This window comes from Terrapene carolina, unplaced genomic scaffold, assembly GCF_002925995.2.
Source record: "Terrapene carolina triunguis isolate 2854851 unplaced genomic scaffold, T_m_triunguis-2.0 Scaffold58, whole genome shotgun sequence".
NCBI classification, from domain to species: Eukaryota; Metazoa; Chordata; order Testudines; family Emydidae; genus Terrapene; species Terrapene triunguis.
The window spans coordinates 97909694-97931712 of record NW_020664409.1 but is presented as its reverse complement, the minus strand read 5'-3'; the positions used below and the strand labels follow the sequence as shown (position 1 = coordinate 97931712).

The 22019-nt window shown below is 41.8% G+C and overlaps 1 protein-coding gene across 1 annotated transcript in view; it reads left to right on the top strand.

Moving 5' to 3' along the window:
• Positions 1 to 22019, top strand: part of ADCY8 (adenylate cyclase 8) — a 199077-nt gene that overhangs the window by 115906 nt on the left and 61152 nt on the right. The window contains exons 6-7 of the mRNA XM_026659238.1: positions 7015 to 7173; positions 13407 to 13677. Of these exons, the coding sequence (XP_026515023.1) occupies positions 7015 to 7173; positions 13407 to 13677 (430 nt within the window). The remainder of the gene's footprint in view (positions 1 to 7014; positions 7174 to 13406; positions 13678 to 22019) is intronic.

Sequence of the window (22019 nt, the reverse complement as noted above, 5' to 3'; positions counted from 1 at the left end):
AAGGCACAGTGGAGCCAATCGTGATCGCGGCTTTTTTTTTTTTTTTTTCCCGCCACTTGGGGCGGCAAAAACCCTGGAGCGGTCCTGTGTGCTTGTACAGTGCACAGTGGGACTTCAATATCCCTGGGGCCTTTTGGGAGCTACCCTCATCATCCAAGCAAACTCTGCCTTTTACATGTTTGAGAGACAGCCTGGCATTACCTACAAAAATCTGTCATTCCAAACTGAAATCACTCTCACAGCTAGAATGGAAAAACTTGTGTGTTACTGAAGGCTTTTGAACTGACCCCTGCAGAGCTTATTATTGGCATGACGGGTCTGAACGAAATCCTGCCAGTGGTTACATTTTGGTGGTTATGGGATGTCTTTTCTTTTCCTGAAGGCTTCACAAAAGAAATATCTTCTATGCACAAAATATTTGGAGGACTCCACAGGAGATTAGATCAGAGACACAGTTAGGCCAGTTAGCTCAATTCAAGCCTTTCTTGAAGGGTGGAAAATATTTACATGGAAGTTCCAATAACCAGAATCGGACTGCTGGGCAATGCTGCTTGTGCATTTCTAAGCTTTGACCACTTCCCATGCAGCTCTATGGATATACTTGAATTTAACAGAAGAAGAAGGCAGTGCTGCTGAGGACCTAGCAAGAATAGAATCTACTATCTCTGCATCCCTTTATTCTATCTTATGTCAGATCATTTGGATTATTATAACACAAATAAATTATAACAATAACAATAGGGTCTAGAGGCCAAATAAGAAAGGGATCTTCTTGTACCATGCGCTGTGCAAACACATAGTGAAAGACTTTCCCTGCCCCAATGGTCTAAATAGACAAAACAGACAAAGGGTAGGGGAAAGGGATGGCACACATAAGCAGAGTGAACAGTGTGGTGGCTTCCAAATATCATGTTCTGTGCTACAGGGGGCAAGGGTTGGTGGGTTTATTTTGTGATGGGGGTTAATGATATGGGTGGGGTTAAATTAGGAGAGGATTGGATAACTGAAAAGATGAAGGGAGGAAGGTGCGGGGGATAGGTCTGGGAGATGAGGGCGGAAGGGTGGAGTGGGAGCATGGAAGGCAAAGGGAATGAGGCTGAGCTGAGGAAACCTTAAGAGTGGCATCTGGAGGGGAAGTAGAGCAAACAGCCAATCAGCACAAGGCAGAGAATATCCAGAGTGAAAATTGAAGAAACGGCCTGAGGATGGTGAGACCAGCACAGGAATACTGCATCCACTTCTGCAGTCCTCATGTTTTCAAAGGATGTTGATTTGAGGGCTGGGGAAAAATTCTTTGCAGTGAGAGAAGAGAAAGACATAACAAGAACCAGTGGCTGGAAGCTGAAGCCAGAAAAATTCAAATTAGAAATAAGGCACAAATATTTAACAGGGAGGTTGATTAACTATTGGAACAAACTCCCCAGGGAAGTGGTGGATTCTTCATCTCTTGACACCCTCAAATAAAGACCGGATGACTTTCTGGGAGATACGCTTTGGCCAAACACAAGCTATTGGCCTCAATACAGGGCTAAGTGGGTGAAATGTAATGGCCTATGATATTCAGGATAGGTACACACTAGATGGTCTCTTCTGGCCTTAAACTCTATGAATCTATGATAACATAGGTGGCCAACAGTCCGTGTTGAACCAGCTTCTGTGATTGCTTAGCTGGCTTGAATTTCTCTGGGCCTGGGGCTAACTCCTCCCTGGAATTTCTTTGTTCCTGAGGCTTACTTCACTAGGAGAAGGGAGGTTGGGAGGCTGTGTCAGTTCTGCCATCAGAGGGACAGGGGTCTCCCTGCACCGTAGTGGAAATCCAAACAAACTTTACCAACACACTTATTTTGCAGGTCAAGGAGTCTTGGATGGCTTAGTGTCTGGGATACCTGCCCACTAAAGTGCCAGCTGAAAGAATATTTATTATGGCCAAAGTAATCTCACCACACAACTGAAACTCAACTCTGGAAACAGTATAACAGCTTGTCTTCATTATAAACCAGTCTATCTATGCGTAGTCTCTAATAGTTGTAACATTAATTCAAGAAAAGCAGCTACTATGCATGATCTCAGTAGCAGACCTGCCAAGTTTCCTGCTGTTTCCCAAGAAACAACTGCTTTTTGACCTGTTCTATTGGTCTGTTGAGAAACCTGACCCACCTACCCCTTATTCTGTTACATATGAATTCAGAAAGTGATTTACATAGGGTAAAGAAAGTGCCTTGGCACTAAAATGTTCAAAAGTTGTTTTTGAACTCCCTGACATAGCACAAATGATCCAAAATTAGATGCCTTTTCTAGTTGGCTTTGCTAATCATATAGGGCTAGATCCTCAGCTGGTATAAAAATGAGCATAGTTGCCGTGAAGATAGGGAATGGGAAATGTGGACATCAGAACAAAACAAAAGATACACACAACTATTTGCTTAGAACTCTAGGGCCAGGTCCTCAGGTGGTATAAATTGACATAGCTCCTGGTTTTGGTTTTATAGTTAATACTACCCTAATTTAATTCTTAAGTGTCCTCCCTCCCCCGATACCCACCATCTTAAGACATGTTATGAAAAAATAATAGGAACAAAATTGGAAATATGGCATGGCAGTGTAATTATTTGATGTAGTGTTATAGTGTAATTAGAAAATGGAAAGGCACAGACTTCTAATGGTTTATGCTTGAATTTGTGGAATTGCATACAAATGAATAATGTTTTTGTTAGAGAATACTGACACATAAACCACAATGTATGCCATGACTTTATTGTAGTGTGTATTACTACAATATCAGCTCATAGGCATTCAGTGATGAGCATGGTATAAGAACCTCTACAGATAGTGATGTTACTCATATCAGCTCTAACAGTGTAATTCCAGAGTAAATCCATCCCTGAAGCTGCTCTAAATTATATAGGGCCCAGAGTGTAATTTTGCATTAGACAGCTACTTGACCTTGTGTTAGGGCCATCTACAAAGTATTCTATCCTATGAGTGTTTGGATCTTAGCCACATTTTGCAAGCCATTCAGTAATTTAGTGCATCCTGCTATCTAACTTTTAAAATACAAATAATAGTAGTTTCCTTTCCAAACAAAACACAGTTCCCAGAATCACCCTGTATAGACTACATGCCCAATTCATTTGCCCACTTCTATTTCATATCAATATGAAAAAAGCACTTAAGTTCTTTTGAGAAATTTCCACAAATCAACCAGTCAGATCACAAAAGTTGTTTGTTTGTTTCATTGTTTGTTTGTAATTAGACCTTATTTAGCTTTAAATTAAAAGCAGTTACTATCCCATTAGATATATAATTTTCACAATGTTAGGCTTACACAAATCATGGCTTTATTTTTTATCTAGCACCAATAGTACATTATATGCTTTTACACCCAAGGTTTTCTTTGCCTGGGAGAGCTTACAAACTAAACTGCATTGGCCAAAGTTCCAAAGCATCTGGTATTCGGGTAGCAATAGGAAAGTATGACAATATATAAATGCATTCTTAAATCAGCAATTAGGCAAATTTCTGACTTTCAGCTCAAATTCTTCATGCACACAGAAAAGCCTTTTATTAACAGCTACAGAACCTAATTACTAATCAGAGAATGCTGACCAGGAAGAAAACCTCAAGGTCCCATTGAAGTCAGTGGGAGTTTTGCCAAAATCAAACTGTCTCTGCAGAATTTTTTTATTTTGACATCTCGGGAAATTCCAATGAAAAATTGTTTCATTGGAATTTTTCCAAGCAGCTCTATCCATTATGTAATGCCTATCCATTATCTTTTCCAAGGCTTAGGTCTGGCTGGTCAACAAATCTCTAACCACACAAAAACAGTCACTTCTCAAATGCAGGTATTCTCTTTCCTCTCCAGTAACTCCAAGACGTGTTTATAGGCTTCGTTCACACCATATACTCTCCTTTCAGCCAGGGCCCCGTTTCAGTGCCCAATGGACACTTCTCAAGTTAGAAAGCTTCTTTCTCTTTCCTCTCTCTGATGTTGACTGAAGAGGAGGGCTGAAAAGGAGTCCCATACATTTGATAGATACTGTAGATTGAAAGATCAAGGGCCAGGCCCTAACTCTGGACATGCCATGCTGCAATTTGCTCTTAATTCCCAGTCAATAACTGCTAGAGAAGAATAAGTTTTTCTTTCAGATGCCAGTTTTGGCACTGGATTCAAAAAGGTGAAAATCCTAAAAATAAAATGAAAAAATGACAAAATTGTGCAGAGCAAAATTCAGAATCCCAAGAGACAATAGTCCAAGAGCCACTGGCAAGTCATTTGCCACAATAGGCGTGTTTGAACAAAACGCTGGTGGAGTAAGAAAGCCAGAGGTGCTTCTTGTTTATAGAGAAACATGTTTTTGTTCAATACATTGGAGGAAATGTGCCAAAAAATAGTTTTTCAATGTGTAAATCTCAGTCTACCCATCTTGCCAAGGTCACTGAGACCTCCTGGTGTCTGGATCTGACGAGTAAGTGCTGGGCTAGCAGGATAACAGCTGCATAGGAACGTATTATAGTCATCGTTTTTCTCAGAAAATGTGCAGGAGAGGACAATAAAGGTGAATTGCTTTTTCTGTGAATCCTCTCATTTTTATATAATTTCTCTTCCTTTTTGAAACTCAATTTCACACACTACATTGATGTCCTTGTTGACAGCAATCAAAGGCCAAGGATTGAATGGAAACTAGTGATTTATCCTTTTGTCCCTAGACATGATCTGTCTAGGTCAGATTTGAGCCTATGATGTGCAGCTCAGGAATTGTGAAATAGCTCTGTTTATTCTTTGTCTGTCCTAAGGTATGATCGTGCACCATTGCCATTGACTTCAGTGGTAGCAGGACTGGGACTTGTATAAAGAAATAGCAAATTTCAGCCTGCCGTGCACTTTATTTATTCCGAGACGGCCAGCAAGGATGTTAGTTAGTGCAAACAGTAGTGGGGATTTTTTAAGGCAAATTTAGAGTTCATTAATAGTGTCAGATTGACAGCTCTGAAGACATTACTCTCTTTGTCCTCACAGTAGGTATAGCACAGGTAACTTAGTTGTGAGCTGCTCCACAGTGCCCAGCCAAAGTGCCTCAACTCTCACTTGGAAGGACCACCTCTGGGGTGCAAAGTTAGTTTAGTGTCTCTACGTACACTGCATTGGAATCAGTCTGAAAGGAAGGTGCTAATTTAGTGTAAGATCATTGTAAATCCATCTTTTGGCTCAGGTCCTCATCTAGTGGAGCTCCATTTACTTCAGTAGAGCTACATTGATTTAAACCAGCTGATTATCAAGCACATAATTTCCTTTCTGAGACTGTTAACAAAGTTGCCTTCATGTCAACTCAGGGCGATTTTTGTAAAGTGGACTTTACCATGATGCATACACACAACAGGACAGAGCTGAGGGTTGTTTATGCAGCTTATCTCTGGCATTTCCTGTTTTCCAGACAACTGTAACAGTGTCTTAACATTGGCTTTGTGTGCACAATATCTCTTGGACTGGGAAAAAAATGGCAATGGTGCATGCAGGTTCCTAAATCTGGAACTATCTGTATTATGGGCAACCGGGACGTGTCATGTCCCATGCCCCTTAGGGATCTACCGAAGTAAGCACCTCTCCTTGTGAACCTGGTATGTTGGGAAATTGGGGAAGGCACTTTGCTCTTCCCACAGGCCTGGCACATTTAAAACATATCAGAGGAGTGCTTCTTTCTGCCAACCATACAAAGAGCAAAGTAGTGCTCCCTAGCCCTATCGCATTTCACAAGATCTGCCGGGGCGTTGGCATCTTTGCTACATAGCTAAGATAGTCATGCGTGAATATATAATGCAACCTCCATTAGCTGCATATTTTATGAGCTTCATGAAAAGCCCTGTGCAAAATGTACTCTGTGAGTGTGCAGGGTACAATTTTCAACTGGGCAAATCCTCACCAATTTTTACAAGCACACCCCAAGGCTTGGTCTATGCTTAAAATTTAAGTTGACGTAGCTATGGCACTCCACGGTGTGAAAAATCCATGCTGTCCTAATTCCTAATGGAGACACAACTAGGTCAATGGAAGAATGCTTCCATCAACATAGCTACTGTTGCTCAGGTAGGTGGTGTTCCAACAGCGATGGACAAACAAGCCCACTGTAGGCTGCATCTACACTATATGTTTATGCCGGTAAAGCTAAGACACCATGGCTGTGCTGCTATAGTCCCCACAGTGTAGACATGGCCCAAGATACTTCTTTTAATAAGGCTTATTTCCATGCCAGATTTTAGCTATGCAACCCCAGACGTTTTGACTGCAGAGCCGCTCAAAAAAGATCCCAAGAATTTTTGTTATAATGGGAAAAGTATATATTTTTTCAATCCCTTCATATTCTAAGGAGCACTTTTGTCCAAACCCTCTAACAAATATGTCACCTTTGGGCGAAGACCAACCCTAGAAAATGTCAGCCAGAAAAGGGAGGTTTTGGAAAGTAATGAGTTACTCAGAGTAGGAGGAGGGTAGAATGAGAACATTGTATATCTTAACTGTAATAGTTTCTGTTGGTGTGTTAAATATTCAGTTACGCTTTTATGGGAAAAGACTCAGTGGACCCTACAGTTGCTTCCATTTAAACATCTCTCTCGCTCTCTCTCTCTTTATATTTCTGCAAAATAGGAATAATACGTGTGCATCAGACCATGCATGCAATTAAGCACCTCTATGATAATCCAGCTTTCAGAACCATTTTATGACTGCACATACTCTGCCACCCAGAATGTTATCTCTTAATTGTACATGGCTATCAAGTATCCCTACATGCCAAATTGGTGTTGCATTTTATAGACTACGTTTTTTAAACACGTAAAACCTCTGAATGATGTTAGTTCTGCAGCTGCCCTGTTATCTGGCAAGGCCTGCAGGACAGCCGTTATGGTGCAGTGAAGATGTGACTTTTCCACATGGATCATAGTTACAGCCTTCTATGGAGTTGATTGCATGAGCTGATCTTGTATTTCTTTGTGTATTTAACCCTTTAACAAAAACAGGTATGTTAGGTCAAGAACAAAGCATGACATTGACATGCGGATCGGAATACATTCTGGATCAGTGCTGTGTGGGGTGCTGGGCCTACGGAAGTGGCAGTTTGATGTCTGGTCGTGGGATGTGGATATTGCAAACAAACTCGAGTCAGGCGGCATTCCTGGGTAAGACGGAGCATGATCCCATCAGCTGTATAATTTTTGTTTGCCTTTGACAAATTAACTCTCTTTCCAGTATTTAAATAGGTTTGATGCAATATTTAAAGCATCCTTCTGGTGATATTTGTAAAATGGCACTTAGCAAAGGCTGGTCAGAAGATTGTCACAAATATAATAGAGATATCCTATCTCCTAGAACTGGAAGGGACCTTGAAAGGTTATTGAGTCCAGCCCCCTGCCTTCACTAGCAGGACTAAGTACTGATTTTGCCACAGATCCCTAAGTGGCCCTTCAAGGATTGAACTCACAATGCTGGGATTAGCAGGCTAGTGCTCAAACCACTGAGCTATCCCTCCCTCCCGAATACCCATATACCAACTCCTCCTCTTAGATAGCCACTGACTGCCCAATCGACCCCCCAGCATGCAGATCAGATCTTTTGGGAAGGTCAACGGATCTCATTTCCATTGCTGTCTTGTCTGCCCTTCAGACCTGGTTGTTGTGGATCTGGCTGTGGGAAAGGGAATGTTGCCCTCTGCAAATGGTCAGTGATAGTATTCAGCCAATAGCTATTCCTGAATGAAGCAGAGCTCACCCAGTCTGGCTTCAGGCCCTGCTGCTCCCTCAGTTTCCTTCCTTTCCCCGTTAATCATGCTGCAGCTGTTTTCTCCATCATTCTTTCCTTTTAAGAGTCTGGTTTATTAATGTAAGGTACAAAACAACACAGATCTTACATCCAGCCTTCCTAGCTAGATCATAGTCCTTGGGGGCAGGATTCTTGGTCCCGGCCCTCGTCGCAAGCTTACTCCCCTCACTCCAGCCTTCCTAGCTGATTCCTGATCTTTGCAGGTTTGCACATCTCAGGCCTCTGCTTGGGTCCGTATGGGGAGTGTCTTTGTGTGGAACACCCCTCCTGCCCCTTTTAGACTCTCCTCTGAATGGTCTATTATATTTTCTAGCAGACCTGGCTCTGAGTTCCCCCCTCACATGCTCATTATACTAATTCCCGTTACCTGAGGAGATGAGTTAAACCTGCCACAGGTGAGGGTGAGGCCCAAACCCGTTAAAGGGCCAGCTCACCCTGTGACACCATATCTGACACTGGATTTATGCAGATACCTTTGGTTCAAGATTCTCTCTTCTGACTAGCATGCAGACTTCACTCCTAAGTCCTTTGGTTCCAAATGCTGGTGTGAGGAACATGGGTGCAGTTTCCCATGATTTTACACAAGATGTGGGAGCATTGTGGCATCTTTCATAAGCTGCCAACCTAATTTCATGGAGTGTTGGAAAACGTACCCTGCAGGGATTGTTCACAACTAACTTGTGCTCTGAGCTGCTAATCTGTGCTTTGTGACCTTTACGGGAGCAATTGTATATGTAGGGATCTACTTATTGCCATCCATCTGCTTAGTGTTTCTTCATCTGAGGTGTCTGCTTCACCCCAGGGCTGAAAAGTTATTTCTGCCTCATATGACCTGCATCTCAACACATTTTGAGATGCACAATTCCTATCTTTGCTGTGGTGAGTCAACCACTCTCAGTACCCTTTGCAGCCAGACCACTTACCATTTTGGAGATCTGTTAGGGTCAAGCAATTGTGCCATGCTGGCCACCGAAATCCCTGTTTAAGCTCCGGTCCTGTTCCCGTTGGCGTGTCTGGCAAAAGTCCTATTTACTTTAATGATGCAGGGTCAGGACCTTGGAGCAGAGAAGCAACATCTGGGGACGTTCTGGAACAGATGAAGTTTAGTGTGCCTGCCAGTTCTTGCAGTGGGAGTTGTGCTAGGCTGGTCCGGTCTTTGAGTGCCTTAGAACACCCTTCAACCTAGATCTGCCTTAAGCAATACATGGAAAAGCCATGTTTCCAGGCTGTAATAGAGATATTGCAGATACAGTACCTCTACCCCCATACTGACTGCAGAATAATTGTCTTTAAAGTCAGTGGGAAATGAGTCATTTTACCAATCTGTTGGTATTGCCTGTAATTGGTTTCTAAGTATTGTTTTGTAAAGAGCGGTTATGCTCAGAAAAATGACTCCTCCTTTCCCAACATATATGATCTGTATGTGCCTGAGTCACACGTGCACACTGGAGTGACAAAACACATATTCATTAGCGTTACCCCCACAGAACCAATACAGATATGGAAGAACAAGCTGTGTCATACTCAGCCTTGTCATCATTAGCAAAATGATCAAGCCAAGTTCTGCTTCCCAAATCTGTATTGTAGTGGGTTGAATTTCACCCCTTTGCTGAAAGTGCACAACACAAAGCCTATGCACTATACATAGGGCCTACCGAATTCACGGCCATAAAAAACACATCACAGACCGTGAAATCTGGTTTCCCCCCATGAAATCTGTATGGTATAGGGTAAACAACAGATTTCATGGAGGAGACCAGTGTTTCTCAAACTGGGGTTCCTGACCCAAAAGAGGGTTCGGGGGGGGGGTCACAAAGTTATTTTAGGTGGGTCGCGGTATTGCTACCCTTACTTCTGCACTACCTTCACAGCTGGGCAGTCGGAGGGCGGTGACTTTTGGCCAGGCACCCCGCTCTGAAAGCAGCAGCGCAGAAGTAAGGGTGGCAATACCATACCATGCCATCCTTACTTCTGCGCCGCTGCCCTTCAGAGCTGGGATCTCGGCCAACAGCTGCCACTCTCCAGCCACCCAGATCTGAAGGCGTCGCCACTGCCAGCAACAGTACAGAAGTAAGGGTAGCAGTACCGCAACCCCCCTACAATAACCTTGCGATTCCCCCCCCCCCATAACTCCTTTTTGGGTCAGGACCCCTACAATTATAACACTGTGAAATTTCAGATTTAAATAGCTGAAATCATGAAATTTACGGTTTTTAACATCCTATGACCGTGAAATTGACCAAAATCGACTGAATTTGGTAGGGCCCTAACCATATAAATCCCACCTAGGCCCTCAATAGAGGGGCTTAGTGGGACTTCAGTGGTGCATACATTGAAACCTGTCCCTTAGCTCGCAAGGGGGTGAATTTCACGCCTAGAGACTCGGAGCACAAAGAATACAACTTTACTTTCAGATCTCAGATGCAGTTTGCTGCAATGAAAGCTCAATCATTTCTGTGTTTCTTAGGGGATGTCTACACAAGCACTGGCTGCGCAGCTTGCTGGGGTGTTAATGTACAGCGCTTCAGCGTCCCGCACACTAAGTGTCCATGTGGGACCATGCTGCCGCTCACTAAAAGTTCCCTAGTGCACTTTGACCTATGGCTGTTTCAAACCACAGTACTGCGATATGCACCAGAGACCTCTTAGTGTGCATAAGGACAGTACACACGGGCCGTTAGTGCATGGCACTCTGGAGCTCTGGAGATTTATTCTGAAGCTCGGCATGCCGAAAGTGTTTGTGTGGATATGCTCTAAAATGAGCAAATTGGATCCAGAACCCACTGATAGAGAATACATATGGAATCCCAGAATATTATTTTTAGAGCCACTTTTCTGTGTATTAAAGGCAGGGCTGTTATTTCTAAGGGTAGGGCTACACTTACCCGGTAGTTCGGCGGCAAGCAAATTGAACTTCTGGGTTCGACTTATCGCGTCTTATCTGGACGCGATAAGTCGAACCCGGAAGTGCTCGCCGTCGACTGCGGTACTCCAGCTCGGCGAGAGGAGTACGCGAAGTCGACGGGGGAGCCTGCCTGACGCGTCTGGACTGAGGTAAGTTCGAACTAAGGTACTTCGAACTTCAGCTACGTTATTCACGTAGCTGAAGTTGCGTACCTTAGTTCGAATTGGGGGGTTAGTGTAGACCTGCCCTAATACATGATCTGTGTCACTGTGCATCTTGGAATTAACCTGTTTGTTCTTGCATAAAACATAGCTGATAACTGATTTTTCAGGATCCCTTATTTATAAATAGGTTCAAAAGTCTTGGGCCTGATTCTGGTCCTATCTTTTCTAAAACGGGTTAGATCTGTTGACTTCAATGCAAGTGTTGCTGATTTACACATTTCAAGTGAGCCCAGAATCAGGCCTCTTCAACATACATTTTAAATGAATGAAGAAAAGTCAAATGCTTGTAAGGTGGAAGCAGAACCCATTCTTGACTCTACCAGCTGGTTTATTAATATTTTGTCCCAGTACGTATATTAAATCAATAGCCAGGATCACAGCTCCACTTAGCGCTGTTATCGTTTCCATTATAAACCCCATATTTCAGGAGTTTATAATGCAATCTTCCGAAATTATATTAGACTAAAATTTAGCACAAAGATAGTCACCCTAGCAACTAATGTATTGTTTTCTATTCTTTTTTGTATTTAGTCCCTTACTTAAATTAATTTAGCCTTTTTGGATTTATAAGCTTGGAAACAAAGTCTGTTTCTCAGGTAGCAGACTATTTGTTTTTTCGAATCCAGGCCAAATGCTGCTTACCTCCGGGAAACAATTTTTACAGTCATTTTATTGTTAGAGACCATTAATCTCGGTGGACATTTTGGAAAAAATAATGGGTCAGATCCTCTTCTGAGGTAAATTGGCATAGATGCATTGACTTCCATTCAGCTACATTGATTTATATCAGCTGAAGATCTGGCCCTAGGTTTTGAATGGATTGAGATATAAATATTTCAAATTTCTTGATTTTTTTATTGTGAAATTATGTTTCATATTATATATAGCTCCTCATTCTGTGTTTTTCTGGATTCCTTCACTTCCAGGCACTTCAGAGGAGTTAAGTGTAATCAGCAACTTGCAGGAGGTAGTCACTAACACAAAGGGTTAAACCCATACCCTTTTTACTACACAAATTCCTAGGTCTATCACTAGGATTTTACATAGTATAAATCTGCAATGGCATCAAATAGGCCACAAAATTAGGGTTGCAAAGAGATGGGATGGAAAATATTATGGGCCAGAGCTTGCACTTGTGTAAACCAGTACAGAGCCATTGAAATCAATGCCAGTTTACCCCACCGGAAAATCTAGCTCTGTGTATCTCCTACATATGTTACTCCTGGGGGAATTCTGTTCCAAAAAATTAAAAATTCTGCACACAGCATTGTATTTGTCAAAATAACACAATAGAATCACGCCAGTTTCAATTATTTTGGTAATTTATTTCAAAATACCCGTCAGCAAGTATGTCTGTAACAATACAGACCAAAAAAAAGATTCAGGAAATGTTTTTTGACAAATAGATTCCTTACTAGGTGTATTAATACAGAACTTCAAGTAACTCATTTACTACCATAACTACCATACAAAAACGTATTTCCTGCACCTCTCGGAAGCAGTGCAAAGGCTTCGGGGAGTCAGGTGCTTGGGGCGGGGGCAGCACACGGAGCCCCGTGACCTCCTCGCCTAGGAGCCGGACCTGCTGCTGGCCGCTTCAAGGGCACAGCGCGGTGTCAGAACAGGTAGGGACTAGCCAGCCTTAGCCGGGCAGCACCACCGAGGGGACTTTTAACAGCCCGATCAGCAGTGCTGACCGGAGCCGCTGCGACCCAGTGCCTTACATTCTGCGACTCAGTACTGGGTCATGCCCCGCAGTTTGAAAACCACTGCCATAGCTCACACTGAATAGTACCTCACTCTGGGGGTAGTCTGATGGGAATCAATGGGACTGCTCCTGGAGTAAGGTACTACTCATCATAATGGCATCAGGCTCTGGTATTAAAGCCCCCATCCTGCAATCTGATCCAGGTTAGCCTGGTGATGCTCTGATACCACTGCATATCATGCTCACCAATAGTGTCTCATTGTTTTCTTGCGCTCCCTCCTCAATCTGTCTGCACCCATTTGTTGTCCCTTGCCCTATACTTAGGTTGTAAGCTCTTTGAGGCTCTTTCTGTTCTGTTCGGTTTGTATAGTACCTAGCACAATGGGGTCCAGGTGCATGGCTGGGGCTCCTAAGTGCTACCTCAATCCAAATAATTAATAATAATAATATGGGCCGATCCCTACACCTGCGTGGAATCCCACTGAAGTGAGTGGGGCTCCATGCTGGTGCCAGAGTTTGACCTTGGGCTTCCACTGCAGTACTGGAGTCTGTGTTTATAAAGAACTTTGGGGATCATGAGTGATTACACAGCACCTCTAAAATGTAACCGTTTATAATGCTGAATTATTGTAAAATCATATGTAGGACCAAAAAGAGCATTTATCTATAATGTTAAATAATGACATAAAGCTCTCGATAGTCCGTCCTGTCAAAATACTCAATCAGCATTTAGTACCACTTGTGTCATACATGCAGGAGGATCCACATCTCCAAAGCCACTCTGGACTGCCTGAATGGGGATTATAAAGTTGAAGAAGGACACGGTAAAGAACGAAATGAATTCTTAAGGAAACATAACATTGAGACCTATTTAATAAAACAGCCCGAGGAGAGTCTGTTGACTTTGCCTGAAGACATTGTGAAAGAATCTGTCAGCATCTCAGACAGGAGAAACAGTGGGGCAACATTTACAGAAGGATCATGGAGCCCTGAACTCCCATTTGATAACATAGTGGGAAAACAGAACGTAAGTCAAACTTTCCTTAATGTCATCGACTATGAAAGCATGCTTGAATGCGTCTCAATAATGGAAGCCTCAGAGGAAACAAATTCATCTTTAACCTTTTCTCTAACATGTACTGCAACTGCAGATGATTAAACAAATCACCTCAGGACAGAATTAACCTATGTATCAGAATCGGGGAAATGCCAGGGTTTCATGGCAGGGAGGGGCAAGGGTTGGTTTTTTGGGTCCATCTAAAATTAAATACTATGCAGCTGAGTTTTAATTGAACCAAACCTCAAAGCAGTTAATTAAATGTAAAACCAATGTCATTAAACGACACGAGATGGGCAAGTCACCATGTATGACTTCTATTTAGCTAACGCAGTATAGTTTCAGTGCACTGCTGTATTCATTGTCAAAGTCGAGACAAGAAGGTGTATGTTGTGTGGGATGTGCAAACATAGCACAGGGCAATGCATGAGCCAAAGTCAAGAGCTGTGGACTAATACGCACCTTGTGATAACAGTATCACTATTCTTCACAGTCTTCCTTTATTAGCTTAAAAAAAGAGTCCTGGACATAATTATGGTTCCCCACCAGGGGATTACTGGAGGCTTGACTAGCTAAGCAGAAGTATGGAGCAATAACATGAAAGAAATGTCTCTCTAGATTGCTCTCAACCAGACCCTTTTCAAAAGCATTTCATGTTAGTTGTACGCATTCTGGGATCCAATGATTTGTCACAGTCATAAAATCAGTTATGAAGCCTGTCTGCTTAAAAGGAATTAAAGATGAAAAGGTTAAAATGCCCTAAGACACCACTCTTTCTACTGCATTTGAAAGATTGATGAGTCATAGTGAAACAAGATCAGTTTGAGTTGCCTTCCATTTGTATGTGAGAGATCTATAATGACATGATATTTCCTTTCTTTTGCTGCATGTACTTAGTCCTAGTTGTCTGAAACGTCAGTAGAACTTAAAGCTTTGTTGCGTGAAGATCATGCTTCGTCAACAGTCTGTTGCCTAGAGTGATAAACCCTCACAAGTGATCAATTCTTTGTGAAGAGTCTATGTCCTTTCAGACTAAAATGGTGCATGGTACAGTTTGCTGTTCTATAAAACATCCGTCTTATATGGGTATCTGTGTATTTGCTTATCTGCATGTACGACTCCTTTCAGCTCTCACATCATTTTGTCAGCTTATATCTGTATTTTCATTCCATTGGGAATGAAAGAGTGCATGCATGTTGCTAAGATTAACTTTTCTCTCAACATTCTCCTTTTCTTGTTCTTTCCCTTTCCAATTTCTATAGGCCAAACAAATAATAATTGCAGATTAGGCTATTCTCCCATTGTCCATATTCTCAGCTGTACCTTACCATGTTGCTAACAATGAAGAAAAAGAGCTATTGTTTTATACCATTGTTGACCTCCTTCCATCTAACAAGCCAGTAAAAAGACTATGAAAATTACTGAAATGTGTATAAATGCACGTATCTTCAAAGGGATTTGCACCTTATGGCAACATAACAAATATAAATCAACAGAAGATGGCTTCTCCCTATTTTGATTGACTGTTATTTATCCCAGTATTAAAAGCATAAATCATTTTTACTATATAATAATTAATTACCTGGGTAGAAGCTCTAATTAGCCAGTCACTGCATGCATGACTCAATTATGTAATTTTCAATTGTAAAATCAATATAGTGTGCATTATTGTTCATTAATAGTGGTCTGAAGCTAATATAATCTTAGAAATCAAATGGCATCTTTGAATTATGCTAGTAATTTGTATCTTTCTCCAAGGGCTGGTCAGCCTTGGACAGATTAAGCATTTAATAGTGTTAATTATCAGCCGAAAGATCATTTGTAGCAGAGGAGGTTGGAGATGCAAGAAGCAGCTGTTCAACAGCTAAGCACTGGGTCTGCTTTGGTATTTGCCAGTTCCTTTCAAATGTCCTCACTAAAAAATTATCAGTTACAACAAGATTTGGGTAACTCAACTCATCTGGTACCTGTGGCTTAATTCTAGGTCTTGCCAAGTCTGTGAGAATCTGACAGATTAGAGTCTCTTCTGATTTCTCTCCTCCAAGCCCCAATTCATCACATTTCATATTCTTTCCCCTAATTTATTTTGGACTGGTGGCCTATGAGAGTGGAGTGGAGGTATGAGATTTGATTTAGAGGCCAAGTAAGCAGTCTACACATCACACACATGTAGAAAAGCTAAAGTTACCAGGCTTGTGACTTAGGTTTGATTGTGAATTACGCTGAGGTTGTGTGTGGCCATAATGAAATTCAGTCCATGTCCAATATCCTGGACTGTGTAGCTAGTGGAATGGAGGTATTAGCATGGCTGGGCCCTTCTGTAAAGCGCAGAGAGAGTCTCCAGCCCCTGTGGTATATGGATAGTTGGTGGGATTGGATTCTCTGTCTGTGCTTTACAGAAGTTGTAACCAAGGGCAGAATATGGCCCCTGATGTTACTCTGAAGAAATTTGACAGAAATGGGATGCAATTACAAAAATGCTAGTCTGACAGATTTGTGGGGTATGCACATATTCTAGTGATTGTTTTGGTGACTGTTACCAATGCAGGCATCTAATAAACAATGTATAAAGAATACCATTGATTTTAGAGAAGTATGAACAACTGTTGTAAAGACCAGGAGTCAAACATAAAAGGGCAGGGGTCATAAAGTACAGGAGACCCAGATTCAATTCCTAGTGCCAACCTCTTATTTTGATGCCAAGAGCCCCTATGAACTAGTCTTACAGGATTGAATAGACAATGGAAACCTGTCTTTTGTGATTTTAAACCATCCTGTAGTGTTTAACAAAAAATCATATCCCTGCCATAGAACTCAACTGTAAAAAAGAAACTTACAGAAAGGGTATTGCTCTCTATTCAATTTTATTATTTTTAGAATAATTTCTATAAAATTCTGTTTCATGCTTATGCAGTTCTGTAGGACTTTGACATAGAGCGTCTTTAGCTGCTTCAATATCTTTGTAAATCTGGCCCTTGGACTAGGAATATATGATGACATGGGCAAAATGGACCATAGGAAAAAATCATTACTTCCTATTTTTTTCAAAAATGTGTGTATTTTTATTTTGAAAACTGACTTTTTAAAATTTCACCTCTCCGGTTCCTGTACTTTAATATATTTCTGCACCCTCTGCTTTCAGTTTATCTTATTTTATGTCTGGTTTTGCCCTCTCACGCTTTTTTGGTCTTTTCACTCTAAAGTCCAGATTCTGCCCTCTGACGTCAATGTGAGCTTATCTAATGGTGGAACTTGAACCTGAGAGCTTGTGCCTGTGTCATACACTACAAGACTCAAGCAATTAACCCATGTTCTAAAAGGAAACGTTCAGCTCAGTGAATGGGAATTTGAATGCACCATCTTTTTTAGCGATAATATGAGTAGCCTGCCTACATTTGCATTGCATCATACTGAAAACATAACCCTTAAGCTCTGCCAGTGTGTCATTTCTTCTGGCTAATAAATGAGAAGGCAAAACAAAACTCAGTTGGCACCACATGGGGGTATGCAGTTGTGTAAGGTTCCACTTAGCCAAGTTTTATATTCCGAATAACTAAGTTGACTCTGGATCTTTTTTGTTTACACAACAAAACCAATCCCAATTCCAAAGCTAATTGGATATAGCTAATAGTGTAATTAGATTTAGTACTGCATTATGGTTCTGCTGGAATACGATGAATCAAAAGGATTTAAACCTACCCCCTGAAACTCACTCAGTGTTTTTTCTTGTATTTTTACAGTTACAAAAAAAATAAGCAATCCTTGGTTAGTGTGAAGTATTCTATTACTTCTTCCAACATTATTTGGGCATAAACCTGCATTCCCTGTCTATGCAAAAATGCCAGAGGCATCACTGGCAAGTAATGGGCCTGTCTCATGCAACTCTTTTATATCAAAGTACAAGCCTCTTGATCTGAGATAACCCAAACATTTGAAGTAATATGATTGCAAGGGGTTAACATGCTAAGGCCCAAAACCTAGTCACAATGAAGTCAATGGAAATTTTGCTGTTGATTTCAACGAGATAAGGATTCGCAGCTGAAGCATTAAACAACACTGGGAAATGCATTGTACTGTCAAACTGGAAAAGTTTTGTGTGAAATACAAATTATAATAAGTTCACTTGGGTGGCGATAATAGGCATGAGAAAAATTGGAAAGCCATGTGTTGAACTGCATTATTCATGCCTTTTGGTCTGCCTCACTAGTTCTCTGCTTACTAATACCCCCCCCCCCACACACACACACACACACACCCTCCCTGGGGACATACTTATAATTCCAAATCTCTTGACAACATCAAACAGCCCCTATTTTAAACCAATCAACCTACTGGAGAAATGTTTCCTCCTTTCCCTTAATATTACACTGGTCTGAGGTACAGGATGGGCACCAGGGAGAGATCCTCAGCTGATGTAAATCGTCATGATAATGTACTCCAGCTGATTTGCCCCATGGGATGAAATCCTGGTTCCATTGAAATCAATGGCAAAACTCCCATGACTTTAACAGTGCTAGGATTTCACCCCGGACTAATGCAGGGGTAAGGTTAGATATACTGTGATCCTGCAAGGCTACACATGGGAGCTTGTGCCATTAGAAAGGGGATATTGCCCTGTTTTCCCATGGGATATACAGCACTTGCATCTCACCCTGGAAGGGCTAGTGATATCCGCATGGATGATCTCATTTAACTCATTCTTAGAGTTTTCTAAAAATGTATTCATTATTACTTTCCTCTTCAGTACAACTTGGGGTGACCAGATGTCATGATTTTATAGGGACAGTCCCGATTTTTGGGTCCTTTTCTTATATAGGCTCCTATTACCCCCCACCCCCGTCCCGATTTTTCACACTTGCTGTCTGGTCACCCTAGTACAGCTGGACTCATGATATTAAAGGAGCGTGGTTTTACAGGAAGAGGGAAGTGAAATATCGTTCCCATGCAGTATTTCAAATCTCTCTGAAACATTTCTAAAGTTGTTGTTTTTTTTGTAACACATTTTCATCTGTGTTTGAGCAGAGCCTCATACACTGGTTCCCTGATTCTAAATGGAGTCTTAGGGCTGGTCTACACCCAGCCGCTAGTTCGGCGGCTAGGGATCGAAGTTCCGGGTTCGACTTATCGCGTCTGGTCTGGATGCGATAAGTCGAACCAGGAAGTGCTCGCCGTCGACTGCGGTACTCCAGCTCAGCGAGAGGAGTACCGCGGAGTCCACGGGGAGCCTGCCTGCCACGTGTGGACCGCGTCTGAACCACGGTAAGTTCGAACTAAGGTATGTCGAATTCAGCTACGTTATTAACGTAGCTGAATTTGCGTACCTTAGTTCGAATTGGGGGGTTAGTGTGGACCAGGCCTTAGGGTGCTACTATAGTATAAATGCTGATCATCATCATCTGATAGAATACGTCATTGCATGATATAAAGGTTTCAGTGCTGTTCATTTGGGAGGTTGGCCTAACTCCTGAGTATGATGGCTATCCCCAAACTCAGGTCAATAAAACCGTTAGAGCACACCATTGCATGCACGCATATTTGTGCATCTGACAGACAGACAGAACCGTTGCCTTAAAAAAAAAACACATTTGCCAACTGTTAACCACACTCATATCATGGACACTAGTTTTTCTCTAGACTTAGAACAATAAATAAGTGTGATAACTCTACAGGATGGCATCTGTTGGCAAACGTGGAACTGTTTTGTGTTGACCACTATACATTTCTCTGCCAGCAGGCATGTGACTGAAAGCACTATGTCTTGTCTTTCAATGTCACTCACTAATATTGAAAAACAAATCATTAAGCCCTGATTCTGCCACTCTCACTAATATTCAATAGTACTTTACTCTGCAACTAACCCTGTTGGTTTCAATGGGATTACTTGAGGAATAAGAACTACTACAGATGAATAAGGGTGGCGGTATCTGGCCCTCAGTAGTTATATGGATCACCAGTATTTGTTCCATATAGCTGCTGACCAGACAGCATCATAGGTTTGGTGGGGAAGCAAGTATTCCACATTGGCTCCCCTAGCAAATGCAAAACAAAGCATGGGATGTGCTGGCAGAAGTGGATGAGAGCACATACCTTGGTCAATGACACACAGATAACCTTTTATTACTTGATTCTTATTGCCCATTGGGGAAAAGCTGTTTGCTTCAGTGTCTCTGTATGTATGTGAGAGATGGACAGATTACATTGTGTTCAGCTGGGACTTGCCCTTCTTTTTCCCAGAGAAATACGGATTGTTTCAATCCAGCTCCCTCCTTGTCCCACTGCAAATTGCATTGTGGTCCCTGTTGTGATTAGGTCGCATATTTAGGCACCAGTAGTTCTAAACCAATTAGTTAATATATGCAGCAACAAAGCAGCATGATTTTTCACTTCAAATTGAGCAAAATTACTTTAGTCACCTGCTGAAGTGAGGTTAGGTGAGGTGAGATAATTTCCCCCAAGTAATCAAGAGTTACCCTGCTAAAACATCAGGCACTTGTCTCCCTCTTCTTCCAGCAGAGCTATAATGATAGGACGTAGTTCTGAAGAGACCAAACGCTTCAGCCTCTGAAGTGATCCTGTTCTTATATAGAACCATGCACTGCTTCAAGCCTCCATCCCTATATCAGAATATCCATAATAGCTTCACCACAGATCCCAAGTTTAAATTAACTCTTTCAAGTCTGGGGAATGACTAATATACCTCTAAGGAAAGGATGTTATTAGGTGTGATCCACAACACATTGCAATCACATTTTCTTATGTTCCTAAAATCTCAAATCTCATGATTCAGGGCTTCTCCCAATCACCTGTAGGGGTCAGGAAGGGCCCTTCTTTATTTTCTCCTTCCTCTGAAGTACCAGAGGGGCCATGCCTGAAGATGGAACAGTGGGCGGAGTGAGCCAGTGATTTGAGGTGGTACTGAGAATTCTTTCTCTCAGGTGCTTGGCTGGCTGGTTCTTGCTCACATGCTCTGGATCTAACTGATCGCCATATGTGGGGATGGGAAGTTTTTCCCCCACACCAAATTACAGGGACGCTGGTTGTGGTTTTTCCCTTCCTCTGCAGCATGGGGTACGAGTCACTTGCCAAAATTATCTGGGTATATATCACTGAAAAACTCCTTGTCACTGCTGGGGCCTCAGACATTTGTGCACCTCGGTCCTTCCTGTCCTCTGCCTGTGGCATGCAATAGTTTAAGCTCCAGAGGGCTATAATACTTCGATCTAATTCTGGTTGATAGGGGTGGTGTGGGGGTGGCTAGTTGGAGTTTATTGGCATGTGATTTACAAGAGGTCAGATTAGACGTTCTGGTAGTACCTTCTGGCATGAAACTCTGTGACTCTAGAAAGACTCCTAATGAAGTCACTGGAATCTGTCCTTAATGCATACATCTTAACTCCTGCATACCAAGGATAAGATGGGGACTTAGATATGTCTGAAAGTTTTTATGGTAATGTTTAATTGATTTCCCTTTCAAAAATTTGGTGGTACTGCCTTTTTTGTGGCTAAGTAAAAGGGCTTGTCAAAACACTTAAAAGGTGAAATCCAGCCCTATTGAAGTCAACAGCAAAATCCCCATCGACTTCAATATGGGAAGGGATTTCAGCCATCGTGTGTTAAGCTCTTTTGGCTTTCCGTGTTCTAAAGTTTCTCTTCTAATTATGCAGTGTAAGAGAGCAATTTACTATTCAGGATTATTTGATCCTTGGCCTCTCTACCGTGACTTCAAAAATGGTTGCCTTTTACAGCTGTATTTTGTAATGGTGGATATTTGTCCATTGGTAGTTAGGCTAAAACCACTCTCATGTTCTTATGTGCCACTCAGCATTCATCAGAAGGTAGCAGCTTAAGATAGTTTCTGTCCATGCTCTGAATTTGAACCAGGGAAAGACTCCATATTCCATTATCTACATGGAGTCTCCTAATCAATAAAAAATTGCCTTATAGGTTCAAACCACTGGTCCATCTAGACCAGTATCCTGTCTGCTGCAGTGGGCAGTACCAGATACATAAGAGGAGCCCTGCAACAGGCAGCTGTGAATTAACCTGCCCACAAGGAAAATTTCTTCCTAACCCCTAATAATTAGAGGTTGTCTTGTACCCTAACGTTTGAGAGTTTATATCCCTTCTACTCATTAGCATTTCTTTAAATATTGGGAATATAGCAGACAATAATGTTTAAGTTTTCCCATTCAATCTGCTGTCTTGTGGTTCACATAATGAATTGCTACACTGGGTTGAGTTACTCACTTCATGGAATTAAATTCTACATCTGTTCTCAAAGTTAAACATTAGTCTTAGTTCTCCACCATCTG